We start from the raw sequence: 19,512 nt of genomic DNA on the forward strand, positions 1-19,512 counted from the left end.
TTTGTTTGCTTACCGTCAAAGCCACATGCTAGAATTTTGTATGCGGTGAGAAATGTAAAGTCGAGATAAACTACTCATTTAGGCAATTCTGTTTTCTGTTCAGATGCAGATCATCAAGCTCTCCTCGACCAAAGAACAGTAAAAGGGTCCATTTCATAAAAAAACCTGCGACAGCATGACACAAGTGACGGCAGGTACTTTGCACATATACACCATGGACACTCTCTAGGTAGCTAATCAAAGTGAAGATGGTAGAATATGTGAGCGCTTGCAGGGAGGTGTCACCTACTACTAACAGAGAGAGGGGAGGGCAATCCCAACCTAATTACAGAAACATTAAGACATAGGCTATAATTCCTCCTGTCACAACACAACTAATCGCATTTTTAAAATTCGGACAAATGGCTGACAGAAATCACAACTAAGTTAAGCTGGACACCAATGAGGGGTCTCTATAATACACGCACACACAAACACACGTACAGATTTAAACAGTGGGATACTGGGCTGTGAAGGAAGAAGGATTTGTAATCTATGTGTAATGAAGGTGTGTCATGTACATATTTGTATACATTTATTTTCTAATGCCACCTACAGTACAATAATAGTAACATCCTGGTTGTAACTGATGTTTTTCCATCACAGGATAATTCTGATAACTGTCAGACGAGCTATTTGACCTTTTTTTTTTTCTCATACCTTACCGAGACTACAGTCATATTGGGTACGTTTTCTTTCATTATACTGTATGCTTTTCGTCATGTATGTCTTAGGCCATGTGACCACCGGTGCATGCATAGGACAGGGCTATATATTATCATGTAATAAAATAAATAGATAAATAAATAAAAGTGGTATTCATTGGGCTCCAAGCACAATGTGCAAACTGCCCCAAGTAGTGAAAGATTGAATGATTTTGTAAATGTTTCATAAGGATTTAAAATCTAAATGAATTCTGAAGATGGAACCATGAACCATGTCAGAGGAACAGAGGAATATGCTCTAACCTCTTGTAGCAACATCTTAAAAAAAAAATAGGTAAATACCTTCTATATGCCATTATTAATGAGCTAACAACATTCCATTTGAGATTGGCCTTTAAAAAATTAGCTGATTCATTTTGATTGGTCCTAGGTAACCATTTTGTTGAGCAAGCCAAATGGATTGCAGAGGTGCAGTGGTCATAATATGACAAAAACCCAGAACCCACATAACTCAATGAGTACATCTAGTGGTAGAAAATGTCCTGACGTCCTGTCCTGTATTGTCTGACAGACTTACTGACAGGCACTAACTCACTTATTAATTAACTCACTCTTTCACTAGATATGCATACAGCAGAAATGACATTGTTGTCGTTGCAGTTCTTTCAGTGAGCATTCCTGACCAGTGGTTAGCATGTTATCATAAGTAAGCAAGAAGGCAAGATTGCGACACTAGCAAAAATAATGAAAAAAAAGTGAGTTTCCTGTAATGTCTTTGACCTTACACCCTTAAACCTCTCTGCCTACCGGCTAAGGGGAACTGATCAAATGCCATTAGTGTGGGAGAGTTCACCATCTCATTGAGATCCTCATACTGCACTAACTGAGCCAGACCTGAGTTACAAAAAACATCTTCAGCAGCTGTGTTCAACAGAAGTAAAAACAGTTCTGTCTACACAAAAAATGTTGTTTTTATACCAATGGACTGTGCCATTAATATTCTTGTTGAACGTGGTTTGAGGAACAGAGAGATACGAGTGGCTTAATTTGTCTTGTTGGTCATTCTGTTTACATTAAATCATTTCTATAATGTCATTACATAACTGTGTGCTAAATGTTGAGGAGAACATCATTACAATATAATGAAGACCAGTGCAGAACTATTGAGTACTACTGCATTGTATTGGATCATTGTTTTCAAAATGTCTTGTATGTTGATGTGATGGTGTACTGTATGATGTGTTATTTCAGTAATGGTATTTGTTGTTGTCTCCTCGAGACATTGGGGCGTTAAAAATCTCTCCATTTGTGTTGCATTGCGTTTTACATTGAGAAATTCAGCAAGTACCCTAAAACAAGAAAAGCCCTGATCCCCATCATTTTTTCAGTGGAGACCTCAGGAAAGTAGACATTGAAAAAAATGATAAATGTGAATGACGACATGGTTTATTTAATCTCAAATTTCCATACTTGATATGAGATTTCATATGTTTTGCATATCATGTTTAAATCATTTGTTTTTAAAGATATTTCCAGCATTGTTTCAGTTTTACTCTCTATCTTTTTGACCATTTCCGAAGCATCCAAATCTATCCTATCCAAATACAAACTAAGCATCCATACATGTCAGCTGTCTAACTGTTGGGAATATACTCAGTGTCAAGCAGATTGCTCTTGTGGGATGTCTTCACATCTTAATGACACTTCTGACAGGTTGATCTGGCTAATTGTTCTCTGCCAGAATGACGGTGAGAGACTGTTTCTCATTTGAAAAGTCCTTTGCTTGTGTAACATAGCTGACCCTGCAGTGGATCTGGCCCTTATCCGGTCCTGACCTGGTCCCGATCCAGCGTGGATTTGTGGCTCAGTCAACGACTATCTAGGTAGGTCGGTCCTGAACCAGCAAAAGCATCCACACACACACACCAAAAAAATGAGTGGCAGTGTTTGAATAGTTTCCTATACACTGGACTCTAAGTGAATGATAGTTTAGGTAATGATTTACCTTGAATAGGTCTTCTTCAGTCATACAATGAGAGAAACAGCAAACACACATTGTTAAATGCTGAAGTATTGCATGTGGCAGTGGCAAGGACTGTGGGACAGCAACTGTACAAATGATGTCAGATGTCTTAATATTGCCTATGGTAAATCTCTGTATGTTATGTTACCACTTGTGGATGAAATAAGTTACAACACAAAGTAACTGTCATTTCATAAATAGTGGGCGTCACTCCATCTCCCAACACCAAAGCTAAGTGTAAAGGGACACTGAGTTCAGGTCAGGGCTTTAAAGTGCTTTACAGAGCCCAAGGCCTGAAACCCGCCCCAGAGCAAGCACAAGATGACAGGTCCTTTTAACAGCAAGACATCTTAAGCAGAACCCAGCTCAGAGGGGGACCCATCTGCTTGAGGCTGGTCCAGTAGAGGGGTAGAGGTGTGTGTGTGTGTGTGTGTGTGTGTGTGTGTGTGTGTGTGTGTGTGTGTGTGTGTGTGTGTGTGTGTGTGTGTGTGTGTGTGTGTGTGTGTGTGTGTGTGTGTGTGTGTGTGTGTGTGTGTGTGTGTGTGTGTGTGTGTGTGTGTGTGTGTGTGTGTGTGTGTGTGTGTGTGTGTGTGTGTGTGTGTGTGTGTGCGTGCATGTGTGTGTGTGTGTCTTATACAACAAGGACATACTTTGAACATGCATCATATTGGCATTCATTGGCATACACAGAGCAGATGTACATCATGAGTACACACACATTGCAGGGTGTAGACAGGGAGAGAGTAAAGTAAGAGAGTAAATAAAGTTGTTTAGTAAGGCTACTTCATTAAGAGGAGGAGGAGGGGGGGGGGGGGGGTGGTGTTGAGAGCCTTGAAAGTTGCCTGTCAGAGATGAAAGGCTACAATTGTAAGGAGATACAGTTACTATTATTTGGCAGAGTGATAAGGCAGAATGTCATCTAGGGCTACTGTCTGCGCATAATAAAATAAATGAGTTGGCATGCCGATATAAGTAGATGACACAACAGGTGTGCTTGTGTAATACAGAGTAGCCTAGGCCTGTCTCTTTGTGCCAGTAGGAGGTTCTGCTGATGAATAATGAATGCTATCTGGGTTTTTTGTACTCATTGCTAGGTAAATTATATATGAACCCATCAGTAGGCTCGCTAGCCAATGTCCGTGGATGCACAGGCCTACTGTGCGCATCCCCCAATCGCAACTCACACACAGACCCATACATACTGACCAGCACTAATGTTTTAATCTTTCAGACTACTGAATTCCTTTTCAGTCCTAGTGATGGTGATGCACCAATGCAATTAACACACAAGAAAGTAGCTTGTAGCCTAATGTCTTTGACTTTTAATGTTTTAATGACATTTACATGAAGCTCATTTTTGATTTGTGTCCTGTAAATGCAATGCATGTAGATTCCTTTTCAGACCAAATCTCCAAAAGTTTGGCCACACATGCACTGTTCTAATTGCCTACTATCAGCCCACAACCTGTCTCATTGAGCCTATGAGAAAAGGCTAACAAGCTCGAGCCAGGATGCTTGGTATGAGGACGCAGGGTTCAACCGCACGCGGGGTGTCGCGTGTCACTGACCAGGTTGATGGAATTTGAGCCCGCACTTGCAGCACCTAGCTGAAAGGATCCGGTCCGCGATCCGAGAGAGCGATAATGTGTCTTTACCGTTCACACGGGAATCGTTATCTAACCGATTAACCGCACAAGAGAGAATTCAGGAATAATGAAGCTGTAACGCGAATTTGGGATAAAAACTTATACCAACTGCTTTGGAAGTAGGCCAAGTGGATGCAGAACCAGAAGTTATCTGCCAGGACCTAATGACTGCATATGTCAACAGGTACTTTTGGATGAGGAACGCCCCTGTGTAGCATCGATAACAGGTTATGCCATTGACGCGAGAAGAATTTCAGACCAGGTGGTTGACACAACGTATCTATTGACAGGCGCAATATTACGCATCTCCCTCAGTTCCGCAGATTAAGTTTCACAGGTTAGGAATCCCCAAAGTTAGCCCCTGTGCGTTGATATCATTGGCGCGGAAGTGCAGTTGGGACCACGCACACAGGTCCCAATACGTTGTGGAGTACCTGTGTCACGCAAACGCTTTAGTGGGGTTTTGGCAGAGCCGGAGAATACGTGCCTGGTACAACAGCCGTGATGTCTCATCAAACTGGTATCCACGGTGAGTAGGATAATGATTGGAAACCATTTAGGAGACGACTTTGTACATCATCGTTTTGAATTTGATGGGCAGTGCATGCTGACCCACGATAACTAAACAAGTGATCTATAATATTGAATTGTCTTTAAAGTGATTAGTTAAATTACTTTCTATTTGGAAGAAAATATTTGTAACTGTGAGCATGGCTTGTCCTTTCTTTGAAGTGTCAAAATTATAGAAGTGTGCAATTGGATACGTTTCTACAGACATTTATTGCATCGCTGGCTCTATTTTATGTGAATGAGATCAGCTTTGAATATCTTCTATGGTCTTTAGGGTGTAGGATAAAGGTTTCTTTAGTTTTACATGAAGAGGCTGACAGCTGATAGAACCACCAGTAACTGGAGATCGGGGCGGAAGCACTACCTCACCCGTCTCTGCTGCACTTGCATTATTGATTAGGGCTCAATCTTCAGTAACCATGGTGAGGGTGAGGTGGGGATACAGTCCTCAGTTCATTCAGAGGATGTCAGTCATTCATTTGTTCATGACATTGTATCACCCTGGACTGCATGAAACTGTTGTGGTTCTGATGGACCAGAACAGATTCAAGTGGAATAAAACCATGACAAAACCGCTGTCGTGTCAGAAGCTGCGATGCCTCTATGCCCTATATCACTGTCACCATACGGTGGTGCTGCAAGAGGCTAGACCTGGATATCAGATTCTCTCTTTTCAAGGAGTCTAATGTCCTCATCTTCTAACCTCCACAAGTTCTTCTTGTCTTTCTTTCCCGTGTCTCCTTTTTGATCCGTCCTCTATTGTGTTTGTCCTGACCCATATCTGTCTGGGTGTCTTCTCCCACAGCTACACCTGAGCTGAGGGACTTCTTGGCCAAAGCCAGAGGGGGAGTAATAAGGATCATCAAAATTGTCATTAGGAACGGTGAGGAGATATACATATCTTAGAATGTCTGTGTATCTGTGTGTGTGTGTGTGCATGGTATGTGTGTTTGTATTTAAGTGCCTTGTAGATCTTCATGTGATGCTTAGATGCATGGTTTGTGACACCATTACAATAAATATATTTCCCTAATAAAATAAGTGTATTTGAAATCAGTTGTTTTTCCTGTTTTGGGATTCAGTGAGACATATTTGGTTGATGCAGCAGTGTGCTTTGAGGCATGTGGGATTTGTAATAAGACTTCATTATGAAGTGCATGTGTGAGGTGTTCTGAAGTGTTTAAGGTCATTAGAACTAGGATTGTAAAATTATCTTTTATAAGGTGATAATTGGGTGCATGATGCAAGGTTATGATGAAGTGTATCCGTATGGTTATCTCAGGCTGTATTATACAGTGTGTGTATGATGTTATTATCGGTTGTATTATGAAGTCTGCGTATTGCTATGGGGTGTGCTATGAAGTGTGTGTGCATGAGGTGATTATGGAGATTATTAATTATGGAGTGTGTGTATGAGATTATTATGGAGAGTTTCATTATGGAGTGTGTGTATGAGATTATTATGGAGAGTATTAATTATGGAGTGTGTGTATGAGATTATTATGGAGATTATTAATTATGGAGTGTGTATGAGGTTATTATAGGGTGTGTGATAGGAGCTGTGCTCTGTGTTTCAGAGCAGCTGGTGCTGGGGGCATACAGTGAGCCGTCTCAGAGCTGGGACCGCGACTATGACCACTTCCTGCTGCCACTGCTGGACGCCCAGGAGCCCTGCTACATCCTGTACCGGCTGGACTCTCAGAATGCACAAGGCTATGAGTGGCTCTTCATCTCCTGGTCGCCTGACCACTGCCCTGTACATACAACCCATAAGCCACACATACACTTACACAAATGAAACAAGCCAAGTGGGTGCTGTTGCCTGGTGTTGACTGTCACTCTTGGTCTGCTTGTAGGTGAGGCTGAAAATGGTGTATGCTGCCACAAGGGCCACTTTGAAGAAGGAGTTTGGTGGAGGTCATGTGAAAGATGAAATGTTTGGCACAGTTCAGGTGGGTCTGATCCCCCCCAAAGCTCTCGCCACGGTGGCAACAGATTTTGAAGATGAGGTTCTTATCCTTAAATATGCTAACAATAACCAAACGGAATAACCCTACCTAAATGCTATCAAGAGCTCTACACTACGACTTGTGGGGCAAGATGTGTATTTATTTAGTCAAACACGGTTTACTGTTCAATTAGTCTGAATTTGGGAATATCAGGACTCCTTCCTCTGTAATTGAGACCCACAACTGGAAGCCTGTCAGGATGTGCTCCACTGTAGGCTAGCTCATTTCAGTTATGAGCATCAGATTATGAACATCAGATTCCACTCAGTTTGAACGTGGGCAAGAATCTTCAGTAGACCCCCCACATTTAGGTTTTGTGAACATATAACCCTGCCTGTTATCACATAGATTAAGCATATGAATTAGACTTTAATGAGGTATCCCCTGAATAAGAGAAGGAGCCGGTATTGGGTGCTTTCCATCAACCAGCGAAGGAGACAGCGAGGGGATTTGCATCCCCTCGTGTCTGAGGCTGGACAGCCAACGGCATCATCAATATATTCAGATGTATGCAGAGCAGATGGATGAACTTGTCACGACTTCCGTCAAAAATAGACCAGGCGTGTATTTTTAGCGGAGCAGAGTGGAGTGTCGCATCTGAAGCGTGCCGCAGCGTGTCTGGTAGAATCATACGCATTTTTTTTTTAGAGTGGCTGCGAACAGCGCCGGCGGTCGGAACGCAACGCAGCCGCCCCCGGTGAAATCAAGGCGTAATGTTGTGGTGCATCTGCAATCCACACAAGCAGATTGTGTCACCACATTGTGGTGCAAATTCGTTTATATACCAGGCATGCAAATGACTGTTCTATATTTCTCTGTCATTTTAATGTTGCCTCTGATATATATTGGGGTGTAATTAACATTATGCTGTCATAACAGAGTATGCAAATCAAACTTCCATTTGACAAAACATGCTGCCAATGCATGTGGCCTTACCTTTGTGACCATATATATATATATGTACACAAAATACATTTACATTTAGTCATTTAGTCATTTAGCAGACGCTTTTATCCAAAGCGACTTACATACACATTTTACATTTACACTGATGGCAGACTGCACATCAGGAGCAATTAGGGGTTCAGCGTCTTGCTCAAGGACGCTTCGACAGGGAATCGAACTAGCAACCTTTTGATTACTAAACGACTTATCTACCTCCTGTACCACTGTCGCCCCTGTTTAAAAATAGAAATCTATACAGCTAAACAACTGTTCCATATACCGTTCTCTCCAGGAGGATGTGTGCTTCCAGGGGTACCTCAGACACATGGCGTCCTGCTCCTCACCAGCCCCTCTGACCTCTGCCGAACAGGAGCTGCACCGAATCAAACTCACAGAGGTGAGTAAACCTTTGGGTTCCCCCACTCCCACCCTAACCCCACTCCTCCCACCAACCAACCCCCATTTCGGCCATTTCTTTGCTTTTAACTTAACTGACTAAATATGGCTGTGACACCCAAAGGCTCTGTCAGTGATGCTAATGTTGAATTTAGTGGAAACGGTTAATACCTGATATTGACACAGAGTTTGTTCATCTCCCACGTTCTCTTTCAGGACAAGGTGGTGCGAGTAAGTTTTGCAGGGTTTCCTTTCTTAGTAGCACAGTGCTAGTTCCTGTCAAAGCATGTGTTTGAGCTATATATACCTGTGTATGGGCACAGTTTGTGTGTGTGAACGGGTGTGTGGTTTTGTGTGTCCATCAGAATGGGTATTGGTGGATTGGTATAATGAACTGTGCTGTATTTTTTACACTAACACAGGATGAGCGCCGACGGCTACCCACTCCAATAGGACGACCCAAGGTGCACTATCCATTTAATTACTACAACTAATCTATTTCTTCACTCTCTCTCACACACACACACACACACACACACACACACACACACACACACACACAGACACACACACACACTAATAACATTGACTGAAGGCTGGTATTAGCTTGGATGTATACTGCAAAAATGTAAGTAAGACATGTTCTCATTGTATTCCCTTTCTATCTGTGTGTGTGTGTGTGTGTGTGTGTGTGTGTGTGTGTGTGTGTGTGTGTGTGTGTGTGTGTGTGTGTGTGTGTGTGTGTGTGTGTGTGTGTGTGTGTGTGTGTGTGTGTGTGTGTGTGTGTGTGTGTGTGCGCGCGCGCGTGTGTGTGTGTGCAAGCATGTATGTTGCCCGTTGCAGGTAATGACAGAGATCTGTGTTGGGAACAAGCTCCAAGGTCTAGCCTTCCCTCTCCAGGAGGAGGCCAAACGGGCTTTTGTGCAGCTTAAACACAAGCTCATCAATTACATTCAGCTGGTGAGTCGTGAATGCTTAAGGGCAAAGGTGACATCCTTAACAGCTTGGGTTTTATTTTGGACATTTTGTTTAGAAACTTTGACAGAATAGCAGCTTAAACTGCCATCATTTTAAGGACTTTTTTAAATCCTGAAGTGCCTGCTTGAGAATGAACATAGCTCCTCTGTTTCCATGTGTTTTCTAAGAGAGTGGATGTCGAGAAGGAGACCATTGAACTAGTCCACACAAACCCCACAGAGACACGTGATCTGCCATTCCGCATCCCCGCAAATGCCCCCCGCTATCACCTCTTCCTGTACAAACACTCCCATCAGGGACAGCTTCTGGAGTCTCTGGGTCAGTGCAAGATCAAGGCTACATCCCAGGCTATTTATCTCATTGGCACCCCACCATGCAATAGTCTGCCTCATTGTTCACTTTATGTCCACTAGGTGTCATTGTGAACACTGAAATGTCAGAGGCTATGAGACCGCTGTGCTTGTTTGCCTCTATCAGCTTCAATTGATTTCAATTGCAATCAGTGTTCCAGACCTGCCTCATCCTTAGTCATAAATATTTTAACTTGTTTATGTCATATAGGCCTAATATGTGCTATGGTAATTAGGCATTTTATTATGTCAGTTGCCATTCATTTTCTTTTATTACACTTTTGCTCACAAGTTACCATCTTGTACATACACAGTAATCACATAATCAAGATTGTAATATGTTCACACAATGTTTCCACAATATAAATACTCCCTACAGCAGCTGCACACAGCATAACATCTTGCGTGCTGGCTCAGGATAATTATGGCATAATATTTCTTTCTGAGTAATATGAAATACTTACAGGTAAACATTATTTTAGTTAAGTCAAATTGTTTTTAAAAGTACACAGATAAAACAAAACTTGGTAAGTAAAGATTAAAATAAGTACTAAGAAAAGAATAACGAGTCTTAACCAAATTAACAACTATAGAGATAGTAAATCATATTGAATTCATGTTTATGTGTCCTGAACTCCCTCTGTCTCTCATTCTCGCTACCTCAGTGTTCATATACTCTATGCCAGGCCATAACTGCAGCATTAAGGAGAGGATGCTGTATTCCAGTTGTCTAAACCGACTTTTAGATGAGGTGGAGCGAGACTACCATCTTGAGGTCGCCAAAAAGGTAAACAGAGTCAAACTCTTGTTTTTCTGATGAAGTGTAGGCCTGGCTATGAAAAACCACTAATAGAAAAAAGTACTAAGAGGAAAACCCAATGATATCAGTAATCCGTATGTTTGGTGTGTGTCTGGTCAGGTGGAGATTGACAGTGGCGAAGGGCTGACAGAGGAGTTCTTATATGAAGAGGTGCACCCCAAGTCGAATTCCGTGAAGCAGACTTTCGCCAAGCCCCGTGGACCCCCTGGCAAGAGGGGCAACAAACGCCTCATCAAGGGGGGAGGAGAGAACGGGGAGGAGAGCTAAACCAGCACCCTAACAACAATGTCTGCCTCTGCTCTGCTTATTTCTTCCTAGGCTTACGCTATTAGCTGGCTTTATCCTCTGCCTGAGCCAAGTTGCCTTCATCTTCTCCCTTTTTTGTCTTATTTTGCTGTAGTGTGGTGACCTCACCCATCCTTCATTCTATTTCCACCCATACTCCTCTGTTCTTAATCCAAGAGCACAGTGAAGACAGGGAGTTAATGCTGATTAATCAGTTAATAAGAATGCTACATATTTTTCACATATAAAATGAACGATCATCACCAAATAAAATATTTTTTCTTGTACATTTAGGCCTAACCAGCACGTAGCCTCTTGTGTGTTTATTGTTGTTAAGTTTTCGCTATCAGCTGCCAAGGTCACGCAGAGCCTCAGAATCAGAAAAGGGGCTTTGCACTGCCAGTAGGCCACGTGCTGCTGACTGTTCAATCGAACGACATTTCCATTTCGTTCTTATTGGTGTGGGCTCTCTGCGTTAAATAAACTAGTGGGTCACCGACACTTTTAACTGTGGTAGTGAGCTTTCCTTTGTTCATTTAGCACAATCCAGCCTGGAAGCATAATTCCCACCCCTCTTGATAGATCATAGGTTTGAGGGTTTGTTGATTTCACTGCTATCTATCTCTGACCAGTTTAAAACTCCGTGTGAAACTGCTTTGGTATGCTCAGTGCGTAGGCCTGCAGGTCGCTTGCAGTCAGTCTCTCAAGGTTCCTGGAAAGAGTTTACTAAGAACGGCAGTCCCAACGTTGACTGTTACCAGAAACCGGCTGGACAGCTTCAAATGGAGTCACGAGGTTCGCGAGATTACCAATGGGGCCAATAGAAAGGCAGCGTATGTCGCGACCGCAGTTCCGCGAAACGGAGCGCGCGGATGAAGCTACATAGTGTCAGCCAGTGCAGAAATTCAAAGCTATTCTAGGAAATAGATTTCAGGAATTTCGTCACAACGATTATTTAAACACACTACCCGGGGAGTTTATATGTCAACGTTCATAACTGAAGGGAAACGGTTTCTCTCAATTTCTTGTGTATTAGCTCTTGATCTTTTTATCCTTGAAATATATTTTCATCAATTTTGCGTTTCAGCGCTGGCGTGTTGACAGTTCTAAACCGAACATCTTCTCTGGCTTTATCAGTGGCGGTGGCTTGTGAATATTATGAGCGTTCTAATGAAAATATGCGCTTACTCGCTTATGGTGGACTTCAGCGTGTTGATTCTGTTCAGGCCTATGTAAAGGTAAGATTGGGAGAATAAACAGTAACCCGTACACGTCATGAATGCGTATTGCCTCACTTACAACATGAATAATCGTTCAGTTTGTTATTGTGTTTATTATTTTCCATACGATTTTTTAACCCCACCCATGTCATACAAAACTTCCCTTATGATTTTTAGAGAAAGAACACTGTGTCATCAACTTGCTCATTTACTCATTCATTAATGTTATTTATTAGGTTTGGTTCATTATCCAACCACTGCATGGTCAATCTTAGCCCTATTTAAATCAGAACGCTGAACACTGCACAAACGCCTGCATTTGATGTTGTACAGGACTAAATAAATAAACAGGCATAACCTATTTATTCATCTAAATTACAACCCTAACAACATAGTTTGTAGGAAAATGACGACAGGCCATTTCATATACTTTCAGCCAAGTTGAGTGTGTATACATTCGATTGAGCTATTTCAAATGTCTATTACTATGTCATAAATGGCAGGCACTTGAGAAAAAAACTATGGATAAAAAACCTATAGGTGATTAGCCCCCATTGTTTAACTTAGCCTACTGTATCCTGGCCCTTTCAGTTTACCAAAACCCTTTGGTTGCCTTCACTTTGATGGACACAGTGCTTTGAGATATATAAACTTTACGTTGTCTTTGCTTCCTAGCACATCTGGCTTGCCTGTATGAAATTGCTTTCCTGATCCTATGCGGGACTAGCCCCTGGCTCTGTAACTAACCTGAAACCAAAGTTTCAACATGGTCTGACTGAAATAACGAATAAAAACACTTCCAAAAAAGCAATAGCCAGACTAAGATAGCAAAAATACTGATGTCACTTTTTAAATAAAGATAGTGATGGTGGTTTCAATGTAGTCTAGCCTACATATAATCAGGGCAGGGTTTTCCAAAGCTTTCTTAACGCGACGTCATTCATAAGTTAACACTTAAGCTGTCCCTTAACATTTCAAGGTGTTTCCCAGAACGTCCTTAGCTGAGTAGGCAATACCTTCTGTAAGAGACACTTTCATACGGTTCTTTTCTGATAAAACATGTATTTAGAGTATTTTGTCATTGCCAGCACTCCATTGTACAAGCCACCTTTCTCAGCAATGGTTGCCAGGGAGAGGAATTTGCAAAGTGATGGCGACAACAGACAGAACACTGAGTCACGCCAGGGCCACCCCTGTACCCGTCATGTCTCCCTCAACCTGTGGGACCCCACTGCAGACCTGCTGCACAGTACCACCTTCCAGCAGCTCCATACCTCAGGTAGCCTATAAGATTGTTCCCAGTATGTGCCTGCTAATCAAACCTGCATAACACTATAATGTTGACATTACACTATTAGATAAAGAATCCTATGGCACCTATTTCCAAATTTCGTTGTATGCAAATACAATGACAATAAAGGCTTTTCTATTCTATTCATATAACCTTTAACTATTCCATTGGAATTAGTTGGTTAAATTGTGTCTGTTTTATAAGGGGCCTAAATATATTTTGTAAATTGAAATGCTATGTTGATTTAATTCATGTGCATCCGATGTCCGCATGCAAACAACGTTTTCTTCAGTGTAATATTGCATGTAATCATATGGGAAATGCCAATGGAAATTACAGTCATTACAGTACAGTCATTTTTAGTGGCATACTTGTCAGATTTGTGAAAGAGTTCGATCCACATTTACTTCTGCTTTCACCAAACATGTCTGTCTGAAACAGAAAATGCATTTCTAATGCTGTACTAACCGTGACTGTACGTAGCCGTCAATGAGTTGAAAAAGTGATTCTGTTTCTATTGGAAGGCTGGTACTGGGGAGACATTTCAGCAGCTGAGGCTAAGATTGCTCTGCAGGATGCATTGGAGGGCACCTTCTTAGTGCGCGACAGCAGCCATCCCCTCTATATGCTGACGCTCTCAGTGAAGACCTGTCGTGGTCCCACCAGTGTCCGCATTGAGTACAACTGTGGCCACTTTCGGTTGGACTCAAGTTCTCCTGCCCGCTCCAGCCTGCCCTCCTTCACCAGTGTGCCCAGTCTAGTGCAGCACTATGTGGGCTCAGGCCGCAGACACGGAGGGGGTGATCTGGAGGAGGAAGGGGCCAAGTCATGGGAGTCTGTGATGCCCAAAGATAACACAGTGCTCCTGAAGCTTCAGTGTCCACTGCGCAGACCCCAGGCCTTTCCCTCCCTACAGCACCTCACACGCCTCGTTATCAACCGCCATGCCTCCAGCCCTGCCCACCTGCCTCTGCCTGGGCCGTTGCTGCTTTTCCTGCATGAGTACCCCTTTTACATCTGAGGACATCCGGAGTCTTCAACCAAATTGCCTCTTTCGGTGGCCCTTCTGCAAAGCCTGGACCCAACCGACGTACCAGGAAAGCGGGACCTCAGCACAGCGGGTTGCAATACTACTACAAGTTTCAGAGTTTTTTGCAACTTCTGGTGTATCCAGGCTGAATAATAAATCAAATTCCAATGAAAATGAAAATCCCATCATAAGGATTTTAAAACTTAAATGAATGATTCTTTTTTTTAAATGTGACTGATACTGACTGATCTATATCGAGGTAAAATGGCCTTCTGGTACCTGTTTTACTTTCTTTTTTTGCTATGCAAATATTACCTTCAATGCCGCCCTGGTATTCTAGCAGGCCTAGTTCACACAATCAAGACAGAAAAAAATGAATCACTTCTGAACCATATGCTTTCCAGTGAAGGATTTCAGGATTTTCAGTGTTTGGATTCCACATCCTGAAGGTGAAAGTCTATTAGGTCCAGGTTTTTTTTTTAATTAGAAGGTTTTACAGTTTTCATGGAAATGTGATTTCAAGTATGTTTCTTGCTGACAGCTAATGTTACAGGCTTTCCAAGAGAGGCATAATGCTTGAGTTGGGTTCCTTGAAATGGTGGAGTGACTGTCTTGGAAAGCTTCTTATCAGGATTAGAGACTCTTGTTATTAATACCTCAGCACAGGGCAAGGTGTACATATTACCAGCCATGTGCTGAAAGGTGTCCACTAAATTTCAAAGATTCAGAATTCTGAATAATTCCTAAAGATCTCACCAGGTACAAAAGACTATACCTGGATTTTAGGTGTAACTGCCAACCTAGGTTTAACTGTAACAATTAAGTGTTGACATGAGCAAACACAAGCAATTCATTTGTTTAACTCTGCTAGGCCTACTATACATTCACAATAGTCAAAGTCAGTTCTGGAAATATCGGCAGATTACGGTTTCCTTTGAAAGTGTCACAGTCTTTAGTTATAAAGACATAAAACTGCCAGGTGTTTAGTGGTACAGCCCCTAGTGGTAAGTCCCTTTGCAACATTCCTCAGCCCCAGTCCTCACCAGTGTGCAAGATATTTAACAGTGCTGCCCTCTTGTGATAGAACATAAGCAAAACACTCATACAATCTTCCAAAATAAAATGTCAAACTCATGTCTCAGACTTTGTTTTCCATGTTTAATGTGTGCATTCCAAACAACAAGAACAGATGGATTTTTTTGTACACATATTCAAAGGTCACTAGAGGATTAAACAAAGAACAATAAAAGGGTACTGAACTGAACAACCAGATACAACTGGCTAATTTGAGAAGTGGAAATGTAGTAAAAGGTAACTACGCCTACAGCAAAATAAAGAAATTGCCTGCAATAGCTGCACACTATTGTCATTATATGTTTTGAAGTTAGGCATATGAGAAATAACTTAAATGGGCATGAGTTTTAGTCTTACAAGTCCTACTTGGAAACCAGACCTATATTGAATAGCATACAACAAACAACAGAACGGGGGAGGCGAGTAACCTTTAGGCCTAGTCTTTTATAACCCTGGATTAAGGTTCTAGATAATAACCTAGTCTGACTCAAGACCAAAAGTAGGCCAACACAGTACAGTAATTAGTTCGTGTCCCTATTGTCTCGGGGCTTTCGTTAACCGTGCTAAAACAGAATAGTTTATCCTTAAATACACTGTTCTGGACACAAGTGAAAAATTAGCTGGTTAAACCACAGACATGGTTAAACTAGACATCATATTTTCCCAAATGACCCGCTGTCTCGCCCAACCCCCACACCCCTCCCTTCGGTTTTTGCCTCTTTAGCTTCCAGTCGTGAACTGCGTTTGGCCAACCCTGATCCAGCTACTTTCTGAATCGAAAACCCTGACCAAACTACTAACTATTGGTAAGATCAATGTTTTGTGATCTTAATGATGATACAGAAATATATATTTCTTGTACTAACTGAATGTGCGAGACCTAAAAGACGATTTTATTCGAGTCGAAGAAGTCCAGTACGTTATTCTAATCACTTCCGCCTTATGTTGCTAGCTAGCTGGCTAACTAACTCATTAGCCACCACTTTCAGGTGTTTATTTTATGTAACGTTATCGCACCGCCTCATCTTGTTTAGTAACCATCGTAATTAGACACCGCGCTTACTTTTGTTGATAATTTTACGTAGATGTCTGATTTCACAGCAATTATTCTTGGATAATTTTGTACATATTTGGTAGCTAGCTACGTCCCTTGTCATTTGGCTATCTAGCTCACGTTAGCTGGCCTTTTTTTTCGCTTGGTGGCCAACTGTTAAACACTTTGAGCAAACGAGGCCTCTTGATAGTTAGCCAGCATTTGGTGATACTGATGTATAATTCTGACATCGTTGAAGTGGCTTTAGTAGGCTGGTGTACAATGTGAAGCAATTTACTGTCAGGTTTTATAGCACAGGGTAGCATGGTTATGGTTAATATTTCATTTTCAGTTGTCAGTAAATTAAAGTTACGACCTAACAATTTAGCCACCCCTAGCTACGTTGGGTATGTTTTGAGGCTAGCTAGTCAATTAGCAGAACTAGCATATAAACTGTTTTTAGCCACATTTCAGAGGCAATGTGACGTTAGAACTGTAAGTTAAACGTGTAACGTTAAACATGTATGTGCAGAGACTAATTGACGCAGCATTGTATCAGGCATATGTTATATGTGTGATTTATGGGTCTTTTCCGTTGATCTTTAACAACACAGTGTAGACATGGCAGCAATCCGTAAGAAGCTTGTAATAGTTGGAGATGGGGCATGCGGAAAGACGTGTCTACTCATCGTCTTCAGCAAAGACCAGTTCCCTGAAGTATATGTACCAACCGTCTTTGAAAACTACGTTGCTGACATCGAAGTAGACAGTAAACAGGTAAGGATCTGAAGCTGGTTTCATTGTACTAACGTTACATTTTTGTCCCCGTCCATAGAGTAATGTTTTTTCGGTCTTCCAAAACTGCATGTTCAACTTGGGTGTGTCTGCCATAACAGGTAGAGCTGGCTCTGTGGGATACAGCAGGCCAAGAGGACTATGACAGGCTGCGACCTCTCTCCTACCCTGACACCGATGTCATCCTTATGTGCTTTTCTATTGACAGTCCTGACAGTCTGGGTAAGTGAGGTCATGCAACATGCAGTCCACCATCCTCTGCACACTGACTGTTTTTAGCTATGCATATATATATATATATAGCACGCTTCCTTTTGGTTCATGCCTTAACTTGCATTTCTCGGTCCTGTCCAGAAAACATCCCGGAGAAGTGGACTCCAGAAGTGAAACACTTCTGTCCCAATGTTCCCATAATCCTCGTGGGCAACAAAAAGGACCTGCGGAATGATGAGCACACCCGTCGTGAGCTGGCAAAGATGAAACAGGTATGATTCAGTGATGTCATGATCTAAATACTGGTGTTGCATGATTGGTATTGCTATGTGTGACACACTCTAAATAAAATAAAAAAGTTTGCCTCCTGGCACAGTGATTTTAAAAACCTTTCCGTGTGTATCTTGGAAGTTTGTAAACAGGTTTGTGATTTGGTATTGCAAATAACCAATGACTGAGTGACTGTAGAACCGGAAAGCTCAACCCATTTTGCAGATATGGGTTGCACTACATTTGTCAGTCACTATCAATCACTTTAGCAGATGAGTTAGTGAAAGATATGTTCTCTTTGCTTCTTAATAATTGCATAGGTCTCTTTGTGATGCATTTGATTGGTCTGGATGTGTAAATAATAACATACCTGGTGCTCTCACCAAGAACTTGATGGCTTTGTAATTAGGTAAACGAAAATGCCTTATTACAATGCTCAAGATAAAAAATAAAAAGTCATTTTTAAATCATAGTACATTGACTTGGTTAGCGTAATATGCAAGTTTCCATTACTCCAACATTAAACTCTGTCTTTGTACTGTATGAAATTATACACCCTGCTTGACCTAGGCTGAATAACATGTAGTACATTTTTATGTTCTTGTTTGTCTTGTGGAAGACCACTCAATGTGAGTTAACATTACTGTGATGGTGATGCTCATTAACATCCATAATTTGTGTGAATATTTCTGCTGTACACATCTTGGGCAATTTACTGGTTTATCTGTCAAATAACATGTGTGGACCTTTTTTTAATGTTCATTTGACATTTGTGTTTTGGGTTTAATGGTCTTAACACAATGGCATCCTACTCTCGTCCACAGGAGCCTGTGAAGCCCGAGGAAGGCCGGGACATGGCCAACCGGATCTGTGCTTTTGGCTACATGGAGTGCTCTGCCAAGACCAAGGATGGCGTGCGAGAGGTGTTTGAGATGGCCACAAGGGCGGCACTGCAGGCTAGACGGGGCAAGAAGAGCAATAAATGCCTCCTGCTTTAAACACAAGCGGACTGTATATCCTACAGCAGAGAGGGGTGCAGGACACAAGCGTGTGTCCTCTGCTGATCCACCTTCATGAAAAGACTGTGCTAAACTGTTTTTTTTTTTTGTTTGTTTTTTTAAATGAGAGATGCAAACGCTTTTATTTAGTCTGTCTTTTAAAAAAAACAAAAACCAGTAGGCCAACAACTAGTTATGAAAGTTTTTTTGTCAGTATTTAAAGGAGCTGATGTGGAGAGAGTTTTTTTTTTTTGTACTTTACACCTGTGAGTGAGTATGCCATATTTACTCCTACTAAGCCAATATCTGTGGGGCTGGTGAGGCACGCTGTGCCATAATGAAACCCGTTTGTTCAGCGGTCAAGTCCTTGCGATTGGTCAGAATTGTCTGGCCACACACTGTGACCCTTCCCTCATAACCCTTCTTATTCCTTTTGGACGACAGAAAATATGCAATTTTAAAAAGCTGGAAATGATCAGGACCAACATGCCTGTCACATAGGGAACATGTGCATTTTCACATATGTACCGTACACACAAGGGCAAGACTTGAAGCTTGTTGTTTTGTTCTTTTTGTTGTTTTTCAAAAAAAAAAAAACATTAGAAGCAAAAAAAATTGGTATTTTTGGTGTATTAAAATCTTTTTAAGAAGCTTTTGAAGTCAAAACGCTTGTCAAGGGTTTAATTTGCTGTATACGTTCATCTTCATGAACACTGCCTTAAGTTAGCCTTGAGTATTCTCAACGGGACGGCAACTTATTTGAAGAGCACGATACACAAAAATGTTTTACTTTAGACACAAGATTATTGATTATTATTGATCTACAATTTAAAAGTAATGGCAGAAAGTAGACGCCCTGTCT

At 41.6% G+C, this 19,512-nt stretch overlaps 3 protein-coding genes across 4 annotated transcripts; all 3 read left to right on the forward strand.

Moving 5' to 3' along the window:
* The first annotated feature begins 4,300 nt into the window (after positions 1–4,300).
* On the forward strand, positions 4,301–11,032 carry LOC105904898 (twinfilin-2-like). The gene is made up of 11 exons (XM_031568411.2): positions 4,301–4,902; positions 5,749–5,826; positions 6,521–6,699; positions 6,800–6,895; positions 8,190–8,294; positions 8,510–8,524; positions 8,716–8,757; positions 9,137–9,253; positions 9,439–9,589; positions 10,287–10,408; positions 10,541–11,032. Exons 1-11 carry the CDS (start codon positions 4,878–4,880, stop codon positions 10,706–10,708), a joined length of 1,098 nt encoding a protein of 365 aa, XP_031424271.1. The 5' UTR covers positions 4,301–4,877; the 3' UTR covers positions 10,709–11,032.
* Positions 11,033–11,102: 70 nt separating this feature from the next.
* Positions 11,103–15,401, forward strand: LOC105904920 (cytokine-inducible SH2-containing protein-like). 2 transcript variants are annotated; one of them, XM_012832875.2, is made up of 3 exons: positions 11,103–11,964; positions 13,035–13,225; positions 13,762–15,401. In XM_012832875.2, exons 2-3 carry the CDS (start codon positions 13,066–13,068, stop codon positions 14,256–14,258), a joined length of 657 nt encoding a protein of 218 aa, XP_012688329.1. In that variant the 5' UTR covers positions 11,103–11,964; positions 13,035–13,065; the 3' UTR covers positions 14,259–15,401. The 2 variants fall into 2 exon arrangements, with proteins under 2 accessions (XP_012688329.1, XP_031424270.1); XM_031568410.1 differs by lacking the exon at positions 11,103–11,964 and having other exon boundaries at positions 12,343–13,225.
* Positions 15,402–16,008: 607 nt separating this feature from the next.
* LOC105904931 (rho-related GTP-binding protein RhoA-B) lies at positions 16,009–19,316 on the forward strand. The gene is made up of 5 exons (XM_012832886.3): positions 16,009–16,147; positions 16,989–17,151; positions 17,271–17,391; positions 17,524–17,654; positions 18,477–19,316. The coding sequence occupies exons 2-5, from the start codon at positions 16,996–16,998 to the stop codon at positions 18,648–18,650; spliced, it is 582 nt and encodes a 193-aa protein (XP_012688340.1). The 5' UTR covers positions 16,009–16,147; positions 16,989–16,995; the 3' UTR covers positions 18,651–19,316.
* The last annotated feature ends 196 nt before the right edge of the window (positions 19,317–19,512 follow it).

The sequence above is a fragment of the Clupea harengus genome, chromosome 5 (assembly GCF_900700415.2).
Source record: "Clupea harengus chromosome 5, Ch_v2.0.2, whole genome shotgun sequence".
NCBI classification, from domain to species: Eukaryota; Metazoa; Chordata; class Actinopteri; order Clupeiformes; family Clupeidae; genus Clupea; species Clupea harengus.